The sequence below is a fragment of the Thamnophis sirtalis genome, unplaced genomic scaffold (assembly GCF_051295495.1).
Source record: "Thamnophis sirtalis isolate CommonGarterSnake01/CBP01778 unplaced genomic scaffold, rThaSir2_p1.2 scaffold_14, whole genome shotgun sequence".
In the NCBI taxonomy this organism is placed as follows: Eukaryota; Metazoa; Chordata; class Lepidosauria; order Squamata; family Natricidae; genus Thamnophis; species Thamnophis sirtalis.
In genome coordinates, this window is record NW_028261394.1 from 14,113,861 (window position 1) to 14,134,875 (window position 21,015).

A 21,015-nucleotide genomic window follows, 5' to 3' on the forward strand; every position below is an offset into this window, starting at 1 on the left:
TGGCTTTAAATGGTATTCCTAAGCATTCTTAGGAAGCAGCAAGTGACACTGAATGAAGTATAGGTACCACAGATGATTTCATTAGTGTACATTTCAATGACCTTGCAGGGCAAGATGTTAATCACCAGATATAAAGGTTTCAGTGCAGATAGCCCACAACTTATAACCACAACAGAGTCCAAAATTTGCGTTACTAAGCAAGTCGCTTGTTAAGTGAGGTTTGTCTTATTTTATGACCTTACTTGCCATAGTTGTTCAGTGAATCACTGCAGTTGTTAAGTTAGTAACATGGTTGTTAAGCAAATCTGGCTTCCGCTTTGACTTTGCTCATCAGATGAGGTCATAAAAGGTGACTGCATGACCCTGGGACACTGCCACCGTCATAAATACGAACCAGTTGCCAAGCGCCTAATTTTTTATCATGTGATCGTGGGAATGGTTGTGTGAGAAACGGTCATAGGTCACTTTTTTCAGAACTGTTGTAGCTTTGAATTGTCACCAAATGAACTTGAAACTTGAGGACACATTGTTTGAATGTGATATACTATTTCCCTCCCTCCCTCTCTCTCCCTCTCAGACACACACAATACACCAAGAGCTGAATTGTTGCTTCTTCTGAGAAATATGTAAAGCATTAAATCACCTCGCTTACACTCGGTGGCCACTTAAAGCCTGCCATGGTGCCAGTCATCATTTTCTTCACTGTGCTTGACTCAGGAATTGTCGTGTCCTGTGGAGAATATAGACCAGTGGTGAGTACCATCTGTAGAATCCCCAAATCTGTACATACAATCCATCTTGGGAAGCAGTTAAGTTGGAAGAAAATGTTATTTGACAAAACAGATTTTTTTCCCTCTCTCTTATATATACTTTCCAAAGAGTCCTTACGGAGCCTACTTTCTGAGCAAAATAATCTAGAGCAAGTTCTTTCTTTCATGACACCTACACAAATACATGAGACTACAATCCTCTTTATTTTTTATCAAGAAGAAAACTGTAGTGGTTGGCCTACAATTATACATACTGCAACAATCTGGAAAGAAAGCTGAGAGAGAGAGAGAGCAAGAGAGAGAGAGATAAAAAAGAATAGCTGAGCTGGTCAGCAGAGTTTCCATTCCTCTCATTTAAACAAAAGCAAGCATAAAGAGTAAGCACATGTGTTACCAGTAAGCTACAGAGATAAATCTTAAGTGGCTGCCCATTCACATGCAATGTTCTTCTTTCCCCTTTCTTAAATGCAGTACTATCTTAAGCCAGCACTGTTTAAACTATATTCGCTGAAAACAGTGCAACATAAGCTGTTATAGATCCAGTTTTTAACTGTGTTAAAAAGTATGTGGGGCTGGTAAATTTTATTTAATTTCCATGTTGGGTTTAACTTGAGCCCTTAGATGGCATTTTATATAATTTCTCCTGCCCAGCTGCCCTGGAGAAAAATATAATGGATACCCTATCTCCAGAATTACTTACTTCCTAATGGGGCCCAATCATTATTTCTGTAGTGGGATATAGTTTTCACCTCACAAATCTTCTGCTCGTTGGAAACTCTGCAATGTGGGTCAAAGCTTTTGGCATCCAGATTACGGAACAACTTCGTCCAATATTTTTTTTTCCATTTTGCAAGGCATTCGCCTTAAATTGAATTGTCTGCTATTTTGGTTATGCTCTAATCATCTTACTTCAACAACATGCTATGCCCTGGAGACAGAATGATTTGAATGACTGAAAAGCCAAGTATTTTTCAATAAAATAAATTCCTTTTCAAAATCTAACGGGAGCAACTTTTTATTCTTGAGCAATTTTTCCCCACTTGCCTGTTTTCTGGATTTGTGGCTTTCAACACCCCAAATTTTCCAGCCACTTCAGCAATAATACTGTGCTGAGAATTCTGGGAGTTAAAACAGGTGCATCTGGCAGCCTAAGTTGCAGAAGGCTAGTCTGCATTATTTCAAACTTTAGGTGGAATGTACACAGAGCATTCCTATCAGCTAGGAATAGACAATAACATATATATAACAAATCCAGACATCTGGCCTCTGTTCTTACAAACCTCTGGGTCCATTATTTTATAAGCAAAAGATATTTGTTATCTTAATACTCTTCTCCTCCATTACAGAACTCTTTAATAACATATTTTCCACCAGCCTTTGAAACCCACAATCAATATTATGCCGCTCTACGAGATCCAACAACCACAACCTAGGCAATTTTTGTTACCAAGACAACTCAGGAACCAGAACTGCTAACAGTCACTGTAATCACCACCATCATCACTACCTCTAATTTTCTTTTATACATTCCAGGTGTTTTTTTCTCTACAATCAAGATTCATGTTAGGTTTGTCTTTCATACAATGGAGTTTGAAATCTTCCTTCCACAATGTCTCAAAGCAGGAAGTTATGCAGGGATGACAGTTGAATATGAGAAGCATCAAGAAGGCATCACAAGACACAACGGAATCTAGGATATGCATGATTGAATGCCTTATAAAAGAGATCTTGGGGCTGGAGAGACAAAGGAAGAAGGATGCCATTTTATTCATTTCCCAGAATGTTAAAGACTCTCACAACAATTTCTCTGCCACCCTTTTCACTTTGCAAAAGAAATCCAGGCAAAGGCCCTCAAAATCACCATCTTCATCATCCTTGAAGGTAAGCTGGTTATTGTTAACAATGTTAAAAACAAAACAACCCTAGCCACTAGTTACTCAATCTTGGGCAGGTTTCTGTTCTTCCAGATTAAAGCCTAAAAGCTTCGTTCACAATTCCAAAGCAAAGAATACCACTGATAAACTTCATGATACATAAGCAAATTCTAATGTTCAAAGAGAAAAAAGAAGTCTCTGTGTACCCCAACTCCAGAACTCAAAACCCTATTGGAAGTAGCTTAAGACAGAAATCTGGTCTGTCACCAGCAAGATATTAGATTGCCTCTGAAAGTTGTCAGCATTTAAATCCAAAACCAGAAGAAGCAGGTTCACAACTGTGAATTGAAAAAAAAAGGCAGTGGAAGATAGGAGTGGCACAAAGTTTGATTGTGGATATGTGGTATGAAATTCTAGTATATCTTGGTTGTTCTGTTTCATAACGACCTTCAGGCTCATCACCCGGTAAAGAATGTACATGCTAGCATTATCCACTTTGTTGTTTACAACTACATTGAGAAGGTCACCAGCTAGAGGTCCCAAATCTTGGAGAGGAGAGGCAAACGTTCTACAAGTGAACTCTAAATGTCCAAAGATGAGTCACACCACAACATGGGAGAGGAGAAAGCTCCAATATTGGCAAGAAAATATGAGGAGCTGATGTCTTCTGCTGGAATCATTCACTTCTGGAGCGTTTCTTCATCTTATTACACTACAATTTTAAGCCACTTGTCCTTATGTAGTTGGAGATGGATCAGACACACAAATGAGATGGAAATGTTAACAGAAGGTGCTCTGGAACTACCCAAGGTAAAAAAAAAAAAAAAACCTGTGTCGCCATTTCCTCCGCTGATGTGCGGCAAGATGGAGGGCCCGATGTCACTTGTTGACTTTAACAAGTCCTAGAACATTTTGGGTATAGTAACGCACAAGGGCCGGCTAATACAAGTTAATTATGACTCTGAAAGGGATATTAGGTGGTAGGTTTCCCAAATGGTTAAAGACATGCAATTTTCCAAACGGTCACAACAATGAAGTCATCTGGACGGCTGTTAGGACTACCTTCCATCTGGACAAGCTCACAGGAGCACGGGAAGGAATGCGCGGCAAAACACAAACCTTCTCGTCTTTGGGAGGGCGCCCTCGCTTCCGGGGGCTTTGCTTGTACATTCTCTTCAGGGGGGATTTCGAGCCTCGCTCGGAGGACATCGAAGACGCTCGCTTTTTCGGTTTCCTTTCTGACAAACCCGCTTTGTGTTTCTCCTCTCCCACTGACTGCTTCCCCCTCTCTTCGCTGGAATTACGCCGGTTCTTCTCTTCAGCCGAGTTATGAGAAGACGCCTGAGAGATCACAGAACAGAAGGATGAGGAAAAGACGGGGCCAATCAGCTGGCAGCGGTTTCATTTCCCCACACTCACCAAGCCCGAGAGGTGTCTGGCCAGGTGTCTGAAGCGCGCTAAAGGCCCCAAATTAAAATAAAATAAATAAAAATAAACAGATTTAAGCTATTGAACAAGAGAACAAGAAGAGGCTCAAAGTACAGCCAAGTGCTCTATACCGGGGGGGCTCCTTTGGAGGAAGAACAGGTCCCAATTTCAGAGTGCACAGCAGATCTACACCTCCAAGTGCTCAAGAGGCCCTTTGATCTCTTTTTAACCAAATCAATCCAAGGTGGTGAAAATGAACAACCTTTCAAAGGCAGTAACTGTGATCCTAACTGTGATCCTTTAGCCACAACCCCAGAGACAAAAATATGCAATCCCTTTCGGAGAAGGAAGCGGAATGGTTGTACAAATAGCTCACCCCCATCCGTGGCTCCAAAGAACAGGGTAAGTTGGCACCCTGAAGAACCACCTACCTGGTCCTTGCCTTTTCCTTTCTTCAGGAATTCTTCCACAGCATCCACAGCTTGTTGGAACCTCTTGCCTTTGTTAATTTTGATCATTTCTTCTTTGTGGGCATGGTACGGTTTCAGCTGCTCTACTTTAATCCAAGCACTAGTGAAAAGAAACCAGAATCACATTCTTCGTAGTCAAAAGAACAAAACGATCACTTTCAGTAACAATGGCATCTCTTTTAGTCGGGGGGGGGGGGAGTTCTGCCCCCTATCAAAACCTTCCCTCCTTTCTCCACAAGGTCACTGCCAAAGCTGACCCATATATGGGGCAGGCACCCTGTTATCATAACAGGATTGTATTACGCTGTATGCAATAAGCCTCATCCTCAGGAATGGAATTTGCCCAGGGCAAATAAAACTGACATGTCTTTATTCCTCATACTTTCTAAATTGTAAATCGTTTTTTTCCCTGCTTCACTTTTAAAACAAGATTTAGGGATAATCACTGTTCATTTTTTCAGTTGAGGCTCTGCTTCCCTTCCTGTTCCTGCTTGTTTTATGGTGACCAAGTTAAGCAATGGGTGGAGAGGTCCCAGATACAGATAGTCCTCAGGTTATGATGACAACTGAGCCCAAAATTTCTGTGGCTAAGTGAAACATTTGCTAAGTGAGTTTGCCCCATGTTACGACCTTTCTTGCCACGGTTGTTAAGGCAATCTTTGTATTTGTTAAGTTAGTAACATGGTTGTTAAGTGAATTTGGATTCTCCATTGGCTTTGCTTGTCAGAAGGTCGCAAAAGGGGATCACATGACCCTGAGGCATTGCAACTATCTGCCTCCAACACAGAGACCTCATCAGAGCCTTTCCCAGACTCCAGGACTGGCCCATGTTCCTCCCTAACCTCCTCACTGGCCAAATCTGCTGCCAGTTCTGCTGGCGGGCCACAACAAGGGCTGCAAGTGTATGCCCAGTTCCCCTCTTCTCACCAGTGGCACCACCAAGCCCCAAAGGTTGGGGACCGCTGCTGTAACAACATAACCCAGAATGTTCATTTACTTTTACTTGGGGCCACCTGCAGAGAGAGACCGCCTGACGGCACTGAAGAACCACGAGCAAAGGATAGGATTATCAAGCGCAAGGATATGTTAACCTGAGCTGACAGACCTCTTTCCAAATCCCTGCAGTATTCACAAGCCAAGAGAGAAATGGGACCACTTCAATAACTGGGTTAGGTGGCTCAAAATAAAGTGGAGTGTGCGAGATAGGATCAAGCTACTCTAGGCAGATAAGCGGGTATGCTTTTGTTTCCTAGAAGTCCTTTAGGAATGGTATCTCATCATCATGCAGAACTGGGTCGAGGGCATTTCAGGAAACGGGAATTGTGACAAAGATGAAATGCAGCCCTGGGGAAATTTATAGCATCGATTTACTGAAACCAAACCCAATCTTTCTTTTGGTAAATTTCCAACCCCTAAAATATCAATAAGCCGTTTGAGCCTTCCTTATGATACGAGCTTATTTCAGTTTTGTACGTGTACCATGCACCCCAGAGAGAAATATTAATCATGCATCTAGCAGATACATGAATAAGACTTGGAGCACGAGTGCTGGCTCCATTACCAAAGCTGTCAGGCCAAAATGGAGACTATCATATTTCCCTGAAAATAAGACAGGGCTTTATTTTCTTTTAACCCCCAAAATAAGCGCTTGGCCTTATTTTCGGAGAGGTCTTATTATTTTTGAGGTGAAGGAGCCCCCTTAACCTCGGCCTGTGGCCTACAGATCAGCTGATCCAGAGAGGGCCAGAAGTTCTGTCTCTGTTTCTGGCACATTCTTGCCAGCCCTAGCGTCGCTGGGCCTGCCTCTGTTTTTGTGGCTGCCACTAAGAGAAGGAGCGCGATAGGTAGGGTTTGCGGTAGCAGCCTCTGCGAGGCCATTCTGCGTGGATGGCAGCTGCAAGTGGGGCGCATGGAGCTCCAGGAAATGGCAGGGACTGGCTGCACATGCATTTAAATATTTGGGGGGGGGAGGGCTTATTTTAGCACATGTGCTGAAAAGCCCGATTGGACTTATTATCCAGGGAGGTCTTATTTTCAGGGAAACAGGGTAGTAGGAATGAAAGAAAGCCTACTTCCTTGGGGAAGGGAGAGGTCTAGTGTGCCGCTTTTCCTTCAGTTAACAGATGCTCCCAAAGCCTCCTGCCTTGGCAGTTTCAGAGAAGCAACCAAGACGTCATCCAGGCTTCTTAATATTATTTCCTACATGCTGGTTCTCCAATACAGGTAGTCCTCGGCTTACAACCACGATTGAGCCCAACATTTCCATGGCTAAGCAAGAAAGGGTTGTTTTGCTCCATTTTACAACCTTTTCCTGCCACGGTTGTTAAGAGAATCTGGCTTCCCTGTTAACTTTGCTTATCAGGAGGTCGCAATAGGAGATCACGTGACACACACACACACATAGACCCAGGACACTGCAACCGAATTGTCAAGCACCCAAACTTTGGTCACTTGATCATGGGGATGCTGCAACGGCTGTGTGAAAAATGGCCAGATGTCACTTTTTTAGTGTTGCTGTATCTCTCTCCAGGGGAGCTAAACCCAGATGCATTCCATGCTACCCCCACCGCACCCCCCATTTTAGCGAAGGGGGGGATCCTCCAATACGTCACATGATGCTGTCATGACAACATGAGTTTGACACCCCTGCTCTAAACGGTCACTAAGTGAATTGTTGTAAACAGAGAGGACTACCTGTAGTGATCTTCCTGGCTTCTGAAATTTCAGCAAACGTATATTTGCTGTGGAAGCTAGAAATCCATTTTTGTTTTTGGAATTTTAATTCTCATTTACTATATTTTATGCCCACTAAAAGAGAAGGGCATATAGAGCTCTCCTTATGGCAGGACTCAATTCATTAACTTTCCAGACCTCCGTCTTTCCGCTGCTCTCCTATAGCAAGTGATAAGATTTTTCCAAGTTGAATTCTGAGCCATGCACAATTCACTTGGAAAGACTGACCCTTTTAGCTGCAATCTGTTCACTAATCTGTGCCAGTACTGAACTGCATTTCACATACAGCTGCCATTTTGAAGCAAGAGTGAGAATGAACTCTCCATTTAAAAAGTGTTATATTATATAGCATGCTGAGCAGCCTTTCAAAGGCTTAACAAGCTGTGAACAAACAAAATTACTTTACAGCACCAGATTATTGAATAATCTGGCTCACTAGAAATAATATTTAACACTGTAGTATCACAAGGGCTGAACTTACAGATCACACTGTAATCCAAATAGTAATAAAGTCTCCCTCCCACCACCACTCATTTCACTTTTACAATTTTATTGAATAAACCTAAGTTGAAGAATTTAAAACCAAGTTATCTCAGATTGTGGTCATTCTAGATTAAACGTTCATCAATTGCACCAAATTCCATTTTACAAAATTCCCAGCTCTCCAGAAAAAAAAAAAAAGGTTCCCTGATTTACTTATTAGATCCTTTTGATTGTTCAGGGATCGGATGCCCAAACCACGATGGAACAAACTGCACTAAACACGTCCTAACCGAAAGCCCTATCAATTGTGAAGCTGACCAGTCACAGGGAGCCGTGGGTTGCTGACCCCTGATCTAGAAACAAGGAGTGCCATCCCATGAGAAAGGTGAGGCTGGAAATGATCTCACCGTACCTTCCTGTGTCAAATGTCTTTCTTCATTCAGAGGAACTGGGTATATCTAGTTTAATGAAAAGAAGAACTAGGGGAGACATGATAGCAGTCTTCCAATATCTCAGGGGTTGCCACAAAGAAGAGGGAGTTAAGCTATTCTCCAAAGCACCTGAGGGCAAGACAAGAAGCAATGGGTGGAAACTAATCAAGGAGAGAAGCAACTTAGAACTGAGGAGAAATTTCCTGACAGTTACAACAATTAATCAGTGGAACAACTGGCCTCCAGAGTTGTAAATGCTCCAACACTGGAAGTTTTTAAGACTTAATCTAGATAACCATTTGTCTGAAATGGTATAGGGTTTCCTGCCTAAGGAGGGGGTTGGACTAGAAGACCTCCTTTCAACTCTGTTATTCTACTCTATTATATATTTTAACACTCTGATTCGAACTTCATCAAAAGGAAGCCCTCTTTACGTTGGCTATCTCCTAGCCAACGGGTGGGAATCCATCCATGGGCCAGATTCAGTTACTCATCTTTAACACTGATTCTAAAGCATCTTTTTCTATTGGCTGAGAGATTAAGACAATTTAACAAAAAGACGTGAAATTCTAGTACGGGAGCAAGAGCTTCACTACAAAGGCTTCAAGGTTGTTGTTGTTTTTTAAAAAAACCTTTGTTTCCCCTTCCAGATAAAAGGGGGGGGGGGAAAGGAGAGGGTCACTTACTGGTCTTCAGTTCCGAAAAACTTCACAAAGAAGCACTTCTTCCCACGCGGTTTCTTCAGGTCCTTAGGTGGGTTAACAATCTAAACAAAAAACAAAAGGAGGGGATGGGGGAAAGCAGCAACAGTTAAAAAGAGATAACACTGATTTTTCTCAAGGTTCATCCAGTATTCCCTGCAGAATTGTTGTGCTTTGAAAGACACCGTTCTGCAAATAAGATTAAACATTAGTGGAAATTAAAGATATATTTGCCATAGTGTCACATAGCACAATAATATGAAATGTGATACGGGTTCAAATTCTGGTTTGATGACAGATTCGCTGTGTGACTTTGGCCTAATCACTCTTTCCCAATCTTACCTACTTCTTTGGGGATAGAAGTGGAGGAGATTCCCATTCAAACCTCTGGAGAAAGACACAGATAAAGGTAGTAAGTATAAAGGCTCCTGGCTCCAGTGGTGCTGCCACAAATCCAGTTGGCAACAAAACGTGCTAAAGGGAACCTTCTACCCAACTGAATTGTGGCTTCTGGCTTATTCTGAGTACTGGCTTTGTTTTAAGGTTCATGTTTAAGGTTTTTGAGAGTAGTGTTTAAGGGGCCAGGCTAGAAATAGAGCGAATGCAATTCCATGTGCCACTCTAGGTACAAAGCCTGCTGGGTGACCTTGGCCTAAGCACTCTCTCTCAACCCTTTGAAAGAGCCAGTGGCAAACCACTCCTAAAAAAACTTTGCCAAGACAACTGCAGGGACTAATTCAAGCAGTCACGGGTCAAAAACTGGCTTGAAGACACAAACATACATTTTTATAAACAAAATGCACCTTTTGGGGTTCTAATTATCATGCACCTTAAAAACCTCCACTGCAACAGAACAGTGCAGATAAGACCTTATGACCATTATTTCTACATGTAACAGGATTTATGTATTGTGAAGTCGTGTTGAACAATTTTGTGTTTCTGGTATAGATTACCATATTTTTCGGAGTATAAGCTTAGTTTTTGGGGAGGAAAATAATAAAAAGAAAAATTCTGCCTCTGCCTACCAGCATCCATGGTATTCAGCTGACACATGGTAACGAGGTCAGCCAATGAATACGCATAGCAACTAAGCCAATGAGGGCTATTTGGACTCTGAAATTTGCTGTGTAAACAACAAGGAGACAGGAAGGAGCCTGGCTTAGCAGAACTGAAAGTGAAACTGCTTGTGTTTTGCTTATATTTACTACTACCTTGGAAAACCTGTTTTTGGTATTGTATTGTATATTATTATTTTAAATTCTGCTGAATCAGTTACTGTGCTTGCTGCTGCAAACTCTGACCAGCCAGATCAGCTTCAGCACTTATTGCAGCCTGATTCAGCACAGCTGATTGGACTGCCCAATACCCCCAATCAGCTGTTTCAGGCTGCAGGGATTGCCACAGACCATAGCTGCCTCCATGCCTCCTGTTTTTGGCCTCTGGTGGGGGGCTACATTCGGTGTATAAGACACACCCAAATTTTCACCCTTTGGGGAGAGGGAATGGCGCGTCTTATACTCCGAAAAATACGGTAAATATGCCAATTTCATGGCTCAGTTAGACTTAGTTTAGCTGAAAACAAATGTTGCATTCCCCATAAAAGACGAGGCCTAGTAAATGGAAACATACTGACTGGGTCAGAATTCATAAACCAGCTAGGATAATGACTAGACTTCTCATAACGCAATGTAATATTAATTATTGTTTAAAAGTCTGGACGCTACGTAGCCAAAAACCATACAGGTGGTCCTCACTTACCAACCACAATTGGGACTAACAATCATTCACAATCTTAAAGTGGTGTATTACATGACCAAGCCCAACTTATGTTAGCTCCAGCTAACACGGTTATGAAGTAAATCACCCATAATCATTAAGCGTGAAATCACGTGCTTATAACTCGTGGTTTCCTGCCAGCTTCCTCACTGACTTTGCTGTGAACGTCGCCAATGGTGATCACATGAGTGTGGGATGTTACGATTATCATGTATGCCAGCTGCCAAATATTTGAATTGCAATCATGTGACCCACAAGGATATTGTGACAGCAGTAAATTCAAGGTCTGGTCGTAAACCTATTTCAGTGCTGTCGTGTCTTCAAATAATCACTGAACAAGCAGTCAATAAGCAAAGACCATCTGTATGATGCTTGGTTAAGTATTGAGTAAGCAACATTGGGAAAGGTTTTGATTATTTTAAGAATAGCATTTTTATTCCAATATAAAAGGTACATCAGACTAGCAGTAAATCTAAGCATTGGTCATATTTATTGCCTATCGCTTTGATTTTTTTTCTGAGGCAAAAAGATTACTCAGAACTCAGGCTGTAGCAATAAAGAAAACAATGGAAAAATGTACAAAGGGATTAAGTGTGCAGAGCACAAGTTCCCACTCAATACTTGTATGGTAGAATCATAACCATGGATACACTAATCGTTTTTATCTTACGTTTTTAAAATACCACCATGCTGGAACTGGGCAGAGATGGAAAGAAGGATTTACTATAGATTTCTATAGCACTATAGATTTAAAGCTAAATTATGAGTTAGTGTGCAGAGCATGCTTCCTGCCTCCAAGAGAACTAGCAATTACATGATCAGGAAGCATAACAGGAAAGCTGAGCACCTTGAAATAATGTTCCGTATGCTCTCCGTGCTGAATAACTTGGATGAACAATTGACTGCTAACTTAACAGTCCCTGCTCTCTCCAACAGTATTCATCAGAAATGGATTTGTCTCTACCTCCCGGGGGTTCTAAATTTATCACAAAGTAAGATTATGGCTTGTCTTGTGGACGTAACTCAGGTCTAAATAAACTTCATGTTTGAAAAACAGAACTACAGTTATAATAAATTATATATTTATTAAGGTTCCTGTGCATCAGGTCTAAATAAACCATGTTTGAAAAACAGAACTACAGTTATAATAAATTATATATTTATTAAGGTTCCTGTGCATTCACGGAATTTATTTTCCTGCCTGCTACCTTTGAAGTCAGCTCTTTATTAAACAAAGCCCTGTAAACAAAAAGGAGGGGAAAACTTGTTCAGCTGAAACTAAGATAAAAACTACATTGCTGCACCTAATCTGCTTTGAAACCTGCCAAAATGCTTACATTGAAACAAAAAGAAAATTTTAGACAGTTTGAATATATAAGAGAACCAGAAGATAAAGAACAGATTAGAATCTAGGAAGAACTTACCTTTCCTGGCCAAGGAGGATATCGCCCTAGCTTCCCCCTACAGAAAAACCATAAGAAGTCAGTCAAACACTATTAAAAAAAAGCAGCACTTCATCAGTACTATTAGAAAAGAAATTGAAGAACTATATAGTGAACCAAGTGTGATTACAGGACAATATTATTTTATGAAAATACAAAATGAGTATCATTCTGAAGTCCAGGCAGATCCAACCCAATAATTTATTGGGTGCAAAATGCTTTCACGAATGGCAAAAAACGGTTTATAGATATTCATAATGCCTATCCGCTATTAAAAACAAAGTCCAGCTTCTGCAAAGAACCTTTGTATTGCTTCCAATTTACTTGGTAGGGGCAAACTAGAAACTAGTGTCACTGTTGGGAGTTCCAGATGTGTGTAAAACAAATAATCTAGCAGTATGCAAAATTAAGACTCAACTTGGCTAGTCTCAATGATCCTTCTTAGTTTCTTTTGCAGGTCTTTTATTTAAAATTATTACTGCCTGGCTTGTGGACGCTCAGAACTGAGAGCAATTGCTCTTTAAATGCCCTTCTTTTCAGATTAAAATAGTAGCTTCTGGTAAAACCAACGGCCTACTCTAGCTTCTACCAGTACTAATTCAGATTTAACAGCTTTCCTTTAAAAAGCAACTCTACAAAAATAGAGCAAGTGTGTATTGCCAACATGTCTGATAATTGGAAGTCACATTAAAGGGCAATATCCAAATGCACAAAGTCATGGAAAAGTGGACACGATACGTTTTTTTTTCTCTTAAGTATACTGAATTAGAAGGCTTTGCACTTAAACTAGGCATAGAAATTACAAAGCATCGATGATGCTGTAACTTTTGGCTCTGTTACCAAATTGCTTCCAAACCCAGGAATAAGAACCATACAGTCTCAACTGTCAGTACCTATCTTGCCATTCCCTGACCATCTAATTATAACTGATGAAGCTTCTTGAATAAGAAGCGAAACATCTTCCCCTTCTTCTGCAAGTAAAAAGCAGTCCAGTTGCCTTTTGAAAGGGGAATAAAAGCACTTTTGAAACAATGGTGGCCTAGATGACTGAGATTTTCCATAGACACAAGCATTCCAAAAACCCACTAGGACCCTTTGCTTAAGCTACTTTGTTAGACTACATAAAAGCAGAATTTCTTCATCTTTATAAAGTTCAATGGCTTGAAACTATTTTAACCTTTTTGATGCCCCTAAGGATTCAAAACAACCAGTGAGATCTATAAGACATTGAAATATTTATTACAGATTTTAAAAAGGGGCACTCTTTTCTCAGATTTGCACAGGAGCCTGAAAAAGTAGGCTACTTTAATGTGGAGAGAAAGAGATGGTGCTGGCAGAAGAAACAAAGTACTTCAAAGTACTTGTTTTTTGAAATATACAGCCCTGAAATATATCACTAAGCTTAATCAAGCACAGTACAGGTAGTCCTCGACTTATGACTACAATTGAGCCCAAAATTTATATTGCTAAATGAGGAACCTGTTAAATGTTGTGTCCCATTTTTCGACTTTTGTTAAGTGAAACACTGCAGTTCTTAAATTAGTAACACGGTTATTCGGTGAATCTGGATTCCCCATTGACTTTGCTTGCCAGAAGGTCGTAAAAGAGGATTACACTGCAACTGGTACAAATGCAAGTCAGTCATCACACATCCAAATGTAAAGCACGTGGCCATGGGGATGCTGCAACAGTCATAAAGGTGAAAAACTGTCATGTCACTTTTTTCAGTACCACTGAACTGTCACTAAATGAACTGTGGTAAATCGAGGACAACCTGTACCTCAGTTCAGCATTCTCTTTATGACCATTGCAAAAAAGGTCATAAAACTGTGTGTCACATGCTGGCTCGCTTTACAACCATCACAACTTATAACCCTAATTGCCCAATTACAGACATAACTTCAGGACTACCTGCACTAAGTACAGTTTAAAATGCTTGTATTTTTCTCTGATTTTCAGTATCTTGCTGTCAGTGGTGGGTGGCAAGCGATGTACCCTGGTACAGGTATACCGGTGCCTGCCCGGAGCATGGGGTACAGTTCTGGTATGGTGCTTTGCAGGGCCCAGCCCTTACCTGTCTTTAAACTCTTCGGTGCTTCCATGCACAGTGCGTACAGCACCTGTGCGACACTCCGCCAAGCAGCTGGAGCATCGCAGAGGCGTCGCTGGAGGATAGAACACATGCACATGTTCATGTGGAGGATGCCGGGACCCGTTGCAATTGGTACAGTTGCAACGGGATCCGGAATCCACCACTGCTTGCTGTACACTTTTCCCTTCCTCAGAAACATACCTCCTACATTACTTAAGAGGACCATAAACTACCACCGGCTACCAAAATGCTATCCCTATAGAATGCTAAAGACATTAAAACTATATATGACTTAAGTAATTTAGCCTTGAATCTTTGATGACAAATTTCACTTGTTTACTTAATTTGATATTAATGGATACTAGCAGGGTAGGGAGAGCCATGTTCATAAGAGTTCAGAATTATCACAGCAAAGGAAATTGGGTAAAATGTGCCAAAAGCTCTTGCTTTTTCTGTCCAAGCCATTAAGAAGTCAATATTATCAATATTAAATATTAAATCAATATTCGATCCAATGCCAGTCCTAAGATGCAAAATGAAGGACACTTAGCTTTACACTCATTTAATATATTTAGATTATCTTCTAATTGTAATGTTAAACTGTTAGTTCTACCAAGAGTCACACGTCTGAAAAGGTAGAAAAAAATAACTTTTTAAGTATACAGTATTTGATGACAATGACACTTAAATTTGACAATTCAAATTTACCAAGAGCTTTCCACATCTCTCCAGAAATAAAAAAAAACCCAACAGAATTTCCTCATAAATACAATGGGGGCTGCTATATAAACACTTTAATCATCGGAAACATCTAATGAGTAACATTTAAGGTTACACTTTCATACTCCCTAAACCAACTCTATTCAGTTGGCAATTGTGGTTTCCTCTGTATATCATACATAGCTATTATTAAATTGTAAATGACCCTCCTTATTATGGGCATTATATAATGAAGACACTCTAAATGCCCAACAATAGTACAGGTTATTCATTGATGCCACACATTTAAAGATAGATTTTACAAGTTTCAAAAATTCTCAACTGGCACATAATGATGGGTCGGCTAGTAGCTATCAAAGAACTTGACAGTAGAAACCTACGACTTACCTAGCCTTAACCAGCAATGTCTTGCAATCATGGAAAAATCAAGAGCAAGTACAAACCATGCATCCAATTAAGGAATGTTAATTTCAAGAACTTTCACTCTAATCTTGTAATTCCTAACAAGCCCGCTTGCCTACCAGGAAAAAAATATCTCTCTCTGTTATTCCCTGTACAGTTGCTGTATTAGAGACCTGCATCATAAAATTGCTGGTAAAGAAGAACCTGCAAGGTTTACTGGTCCATGGAATTAATCCTATGTCATTTTACATGGAAGCCATTCAACTCATGGGATTTTTGGGAAATGGCCTGCATTATAAATCTTACAGGATATTTTATAAAAGGAACACCCGCAAAACAAACTCTAGATGAAGGTAATAAGACAGCAAAGAATAGCTCCCAGAGCCTCTCTCCATAAATTTAGCTAAAATAAATTATTCCGATTAAGCCACTTAAGAACATTATGTGGGAAACTGCAGGATAGCTTCAGACCAGCTCTTCCTGACCTTATTGCATTTCAAATGAGAGATGTCAACTCCCAGAATTCCTCATATCCACCACACAGGAATCTGGGAATTGAAATCCACACAGCAGATATGTTGGGTGGGGAAAGACTACCAGACATTATCCAATTTTGCTGAGCATTCTTACAGAAGCCAAGCTGTCCCCTTAAAAGTTTCTGCAGGAGTCTATCACTTTGTTGTTGTTTGTATGTACACTGAGAGCTTCTGCACCGGAGACAAATTCCTTGTGTCGAAACAAAATTGGCCAATAAATAATTCTAGTCTACTCTATTTACCCATCCTACTAAGAAATGCCCAGAAATGAAAGATGGGACCATTCCTTTGCATGCAAGGCCTGGCCTACTGCACTAAGCTTCAGCCCTCCTCCTCCTCCTTTTGTTTCAACATCAACTACTCTATAATTATAGGAATTGCAGGAGTACCCTAACCATATTCTTTCTTTCCATGGAGAAAATCTGTATTATTATTACTATTATCCCTTGCAAGAGGGATACAGCTTCAACAGTCAAGAAACAAAAGCGCATCTGAAGTTGAACGTGCTGACCAATACTATGTTGCCTACATTCTAACCTAAGCATAGAACACAAAATTATCTGTTACAATGTTCTACCAGTCATTTCAACCATAATAATACATTGGCAAACAATAGATAGAAACTCAAGGTAAACCTCTCCATGCTCGATTGCAGAAAATACAACTTCAGCAATAGAGTGTCAACGCCTGGAATGCTCTACCTGACTCTGTTGTTACATCCTCAAACCCCCACAGCTTCAATCTCAAACTGTCTACTGTGGACCTCACCCCATTCCTAAGAGGTCTGTAAAGGGGGCGTGCATAAGCGCACCAGCGTGCCTACCGTCCCCATTTATCTATATCCATTTCATGTGCCTTTATGTCCATTCTTATACTTGTTTGTAACCATCTGTTTATACTCTTTCCGTGCACTCATGTTCATACATACCTGTTACCTGTACATGTTTTGACAAAGTAAATAAAATAAATAAATATACCGCTCTTCCTTTATATTTCCAACGCAGCCAGTTGAAGAAGGCAAGTGCTTGTTGTTGGGATTTGGGGCGACTTTATTTTTTAGGTCAGTTGGGAAGGTTGGACAGCGAGTAAGGAACCCCCCCCTTTTTCCCCCTTAAACCGAGAAGGGTCTTCTGGTCCTTTTCTCCATTTGGCTGCCCACGAAGGGCTCTCCAGGGAGAGGTAGCCGTTGCTGCTGCTTCCGAGACGGCCCCAATGCTTCGCCTCGGCCCAGGCATCGCTCTTCCCCGTGGCTGGTTCTCTCCCTCCCCCCCACAAGTCTTCGGGGCCGGCTGTCACCCGGAGCCCGAGGCTCTACTGCGAAGCGGGCGGCGGAGAGCAAGAAGGGGCCTGGCTATTCCTCGCTCCAACCCGGGGAAGGGCTACCAAGGGTCTTCTCCTCCTCCTCCTCCCTCAGTCCCTTCCGCCCAAGCTCACCGTTTCCGTTTCGCAGCTACACCCCGGACGGTCCGAAGCGCCGCTCCAGTCTCCACACGGCTTTGTCGGCGGTTTTTTTCCTCCCCCCCACTCCCCCGACCTCTTTCTCTATTTATGTTTTTTTGAAGGGCTTGGCCCGCCCTCCGACCCTCATCAGGCCCCGCTGCCCCGCCCTGCCCTTCCCCTTCTTCCCCAGGCTCGGCGGCGCCCCCGCGGCCCCGCAACTCACCACACCAGGTCTCCCAGCCGCAGGTTCACAGGCGGCGCCGCCGTCGCCGTCGCCGCTGCCGCCATCTTCCCGACCCAGCCGGCACCGTCGCTGCGCCTCGGCCGCCACACCCTCCTCGCACCGAATGGACCCCCCTCGAGACACCCTCCCACCCCCGGCTCTTTCGCTCGCTCGGCCCGGCGCTTCGCCTCCCTCCTCCGCCGCTTCCTTCTCCGCGGCCGGCTCGCGCACCGCCCGCTTCTCCTTCTTCTTCTCCTCCCTCAGGCAGGGACGGCTAGGAAGAACAGCGAAGGGAGGGAGGGAGAAAGGGGGGGGAAGGCAGAGAGGGGAGCCCCGATAGGCCGGGCCCCTGCACGTGATGCGGGACGCGGCGTCCGCGGGGCGCCCCCCACGTGACCCGACGTCGCCGTCCGTTCCCCCGTTTCCCCCCCCCCCAAACTCCTTTTCCTTTCCCTTCCCTCCCCCGCGCGCCTGGAAGGCGGCGTTGGCGTCACGTGACGCGCTCGCTCTCTCGCGAACCTTTTTTTTTTCCCTTCCCTTCTTCCCGGCCTCCCTTGCGCGCGCGCGCGGGGCCTGCTTCTGCCCACCCCTGGCACGTGACGCGGGCGCTCCGAAGAGAGAAGGCATCTTGGCGGGGCGGGCAGGCAGGGCTTAGGCTGGTGAGGGGGGGTGGGGGCCGGCCAACGGGGCGCCGCTGATGGTTGGAAGAGCGACGGCGGGCGTCCCGCAGGAGGAGGACAGGGCGGCCGGAGCACGAGCGGTGAGCGCAGCGGGCAACGGCGGGAGAGGGGAGGGGGGTACAGGGCGCGAGAAGGGACAAACCTCCCGGCGCGCGAAAGCGCCTCCCTCGTAACTAGGGGCAACGGGGCCTTGCTCTCCGCCTCGCTAACTGGGGGGGTGGGGGCGATAATAAGCGGCGCCTTTCAACCTGTCAGGCCGCCTTCCCCTTCATCCTCGGCTTCCAGAGCAGCCCCGAGCGGGGTTGTCACACTAAATTGCCGCCTCCTCGCTTCTCTGGGCCCAAGTCGCCGCGCGAGAAGGCCGGGACTCCCGACGGGTCGGCCCCAAACGAGGTAGGGGACGGTGAAGGATGAGGGAAGGGAGGCAGGAAGCCAGGCCTGACCCGGCCTAACCTGTCCCGCAAGACGGGCTGCCCTGGGGACAGCCTCAGCTTCGCCTGATTGAACCAATCCTCCCACCCACCCACCCAACTCGGCCTTCCAAATGGGAAGGACTCCAATTCCCATTGCCAATTTGGGGGGGCGGGGGTTGCTAATTATTGCTTATCCAGTAATCCCTAAATAGAAGAAGCTGGTCTGGGGGGAGGAGGGGGAAAGTGGGGAGGGGGTGTTTTGCCAGGTTGGGCTCGAGCTTGGCTGGCAGCTGTTGGCCCTGGGAGGGGGGGGAGTGGCTGTCAGCCAGTAGGCGCCTGTATGTATATTCTAAATAAAATAAAATTTGGAGCCCCAGCCGAAGCTCAAAGCTCTTCTTCTTCCTGCAGGTGAAAGGGGAGAGGGCTTTGGGCCAGAACTGAGCAGCAGGGCTTCTCCCCCCCCCCCCAAAAAAGAAAATAATTGGGGTGCAACCAAGATTCTTTGCAGAACAGCTGGTGAGGAAGAAGTCTCTCTTGACCTCCTTTCAGAAGACTTTGGGATGGATGCCCTTCAAATTCAGGAAGGTAATGGCTCTCTTTCTCCTTGCTCTTTATCCTCCTAGATCAGTGTGTTTTAAACACCCCCATTTTTTAAGGCAACGCCCCAAAAGAGCTTTCCTTTTGACAGGGTGCTTAGTTTTCTCTGGCTTTGCTGGTTTCCTTGCAGATGTTTGGTGACTCGAAGTAGGCAACATCATCACTGTCTACCGCTGATATTGTTACCTGCAAAAAAGCGACAAACTTTAGGGAGCACCAAGGATTCCTCATTTCAACCCTGAGCTGCCAATGTTCTCCTCTATCGAAGCTTTCCTTTGCATCGGTGATCACTGTTGCTATTCGCTGTATGATGGATTAAAATGGATGCACTCCCTGCTTATCCTAATGGTTTGGTGGGATTTTAATATGGTGTTGTTTTTCAACGTAAGGTGGCCAATAATTAGGGTTTCACAGAGCCTGGAGAGGGTTTTGAAAGATACCCAGGGATCTTTAAAAAAAAACCATTCTAACATGCTATATTAAACATTTTGAAAGCTGGAATAAGGCTGTTTGTGGTTTGCCAATTAGAGTTCATCAATGAGAAGGAATTTGAAGTAGGGAGAAGGAGTTCAGTATTCTGATAGTGCCCACAATACAACTTTGAAATAACAGAAAAGTGTGGAGAAAAATAAACTTCTTGTTACCACAGATAAGATAAGACTGTTATCTTTCTATAAACTGAACTAAAGCTGAGGAAATTAGACAAACTTGGTTTGATTTTGTTCATTTTGAAATGCTAGTGCTGGTAAGTTTCGTAGTTTATGCTGCTCTCTAGCAATTACACAGATTTGTTTTGATTTCTGTTTTCCAGTGTAACACTATAGAACAATAAATTATATGCAACTCCATAAAATGGAATGGAAGCTAATATAAGTGGGCAGTTAATGCATGAGATAGATTGGGCAATTCTAAAATTAAGTCCAATCTCTGTCCAATGAGCTAGATGGTTTTGTTGTTGTGGGGATTAAATTGGAGGAGGAGGAGCTTATCTGTATGAACAGAGTGGAAAAACAGATTATTGTTAAATATATAATAAAAGGATCTGTTTTCTGGGGCTTAAGATCAGGAAATGAAAAAAGAAAGTGAAGAAACAAGTGGAAGAGGAAATTAAAGGCGAAGTTAAAAATGGAAAGAATGTTCATTATTAAAGGCTAACTTACTGAATGCTGTATTTCTGACCTAGAGAATTTATGAATGGGCAAGCAGTATCTGTTTTCCTGTGAAGATACAATGTTGCAGTATCAGACAAAAGCATTTTACTTTCCCAAGTATTAAATGAAGATAAGGAATCTCAAATGAAACAATGGAAATGCAATAATGGGAGAGAGACTAGAAGCTGTTTTGCTAGAAAGCAAGAGCTGCATTCTTGCAAATTTGTAAAATGGCCTTCATTAAGATGCTGCCCTTTAAATGCATTGGGATTTAAAACTCTTCAGCCAGCATTGAACCCATAACACTTGATGGATGCCAAACAAGGGAAGACTAAGGCAACACAGGGCTGAGATAAAGGATGTCCAGAAAAGAGCCATGATAATGGACAATAGAAAGAGAAGAATTTGAGAGAACAATAAAGTACTTTAAATGCAGGCGTCAGAGATATAATATCAGGAATTGAATGTAGGGAAATCTTTCTACTATAGAATAAAGACATTGCTAGCAATTATGACAAAAAGTCCATTATTTTCAAGAGCCATCTCACATATCACACTGTCTGTCTCTCATCATGCTGTCTGTCTCTCGGTGGCTGTCTGCATTTCAAAAAGGAATACAGTATTCCTTAAATCCATTCTGTAGATTCTACTTT

General features: G+C 42.9%; 2 protein-coding genes across 11 annotated transcripts in view; one reads left to right on the top strand and one right to left on the bottom strand.

Annotated features, from left to right (window-relative positions):
* The window catches only part of GLYR1 (glyoxylate reductase 1 homolog), a 35,590-nt gene extending 17,716 nt beyond the window's left edge, over positions 1–17,874 (bottom strand). The window contains exons 1-6 of one of the 7 annotated variants that reach the window (XM_087728739.1): positions 17,522–17,874; positions 12,091–12,127; positions 8,876–8,955; positions 4,504–4,642; positions 3,764–3,985; positions 653–730 (exon numbers count right to left, since the gene is read on the bottom strand). In XM_087728739.1, coding sequence (XP_087584865.1) covers positions 653–730; positions 3,764–3,985; positions 4,504–4,642; positions 8,876–8,955; positions 12,091–12,127; positions 17,522–17,586 — 621 coding nt within the window. In that variant the 5' untranslated portion in view covers positions 17,587–17,874. Of the gene's footprint in view, positions 1–643; positions 731–3,763; positions 3,986–4,503; positions 4,643–8,875; positions 8,956–12,090; positions 12,128–17,521 lie in introns of all 7 variants that reach the window. The other 6 variants (XM_087728738.1, XM_087728737.1, XM_087728736.1 and 3 more) reach the window with 6 other exon arrangements.
* Positions 17,875–18,149: 275 nt separating this feature from the next.
* UBN1 (ubinuclein 1) overlaps positions 18,150–21,015 on the top strand; it is a 47,602-nt gene continuing 44,736 nt past the window's right edge. For 3 of the 4 annotated variants that reach the window (XM_087729383.1, XM_087729385.1, XM_087729386.1), the window contains exons 1-2: positions 18,150–18,281; positions 19,023–19,199. The gene's annotated coding sequence lies outside the window, so the exon portion shown is untranslated. Of the gene's footprint in view, positions 18,282–18,406; positions 18,595–19,022; positions 19,200–21,015 lie in introns of those variants that run through there. The other variant, XM_087729384.1, reaches the window with a different exon arrangement.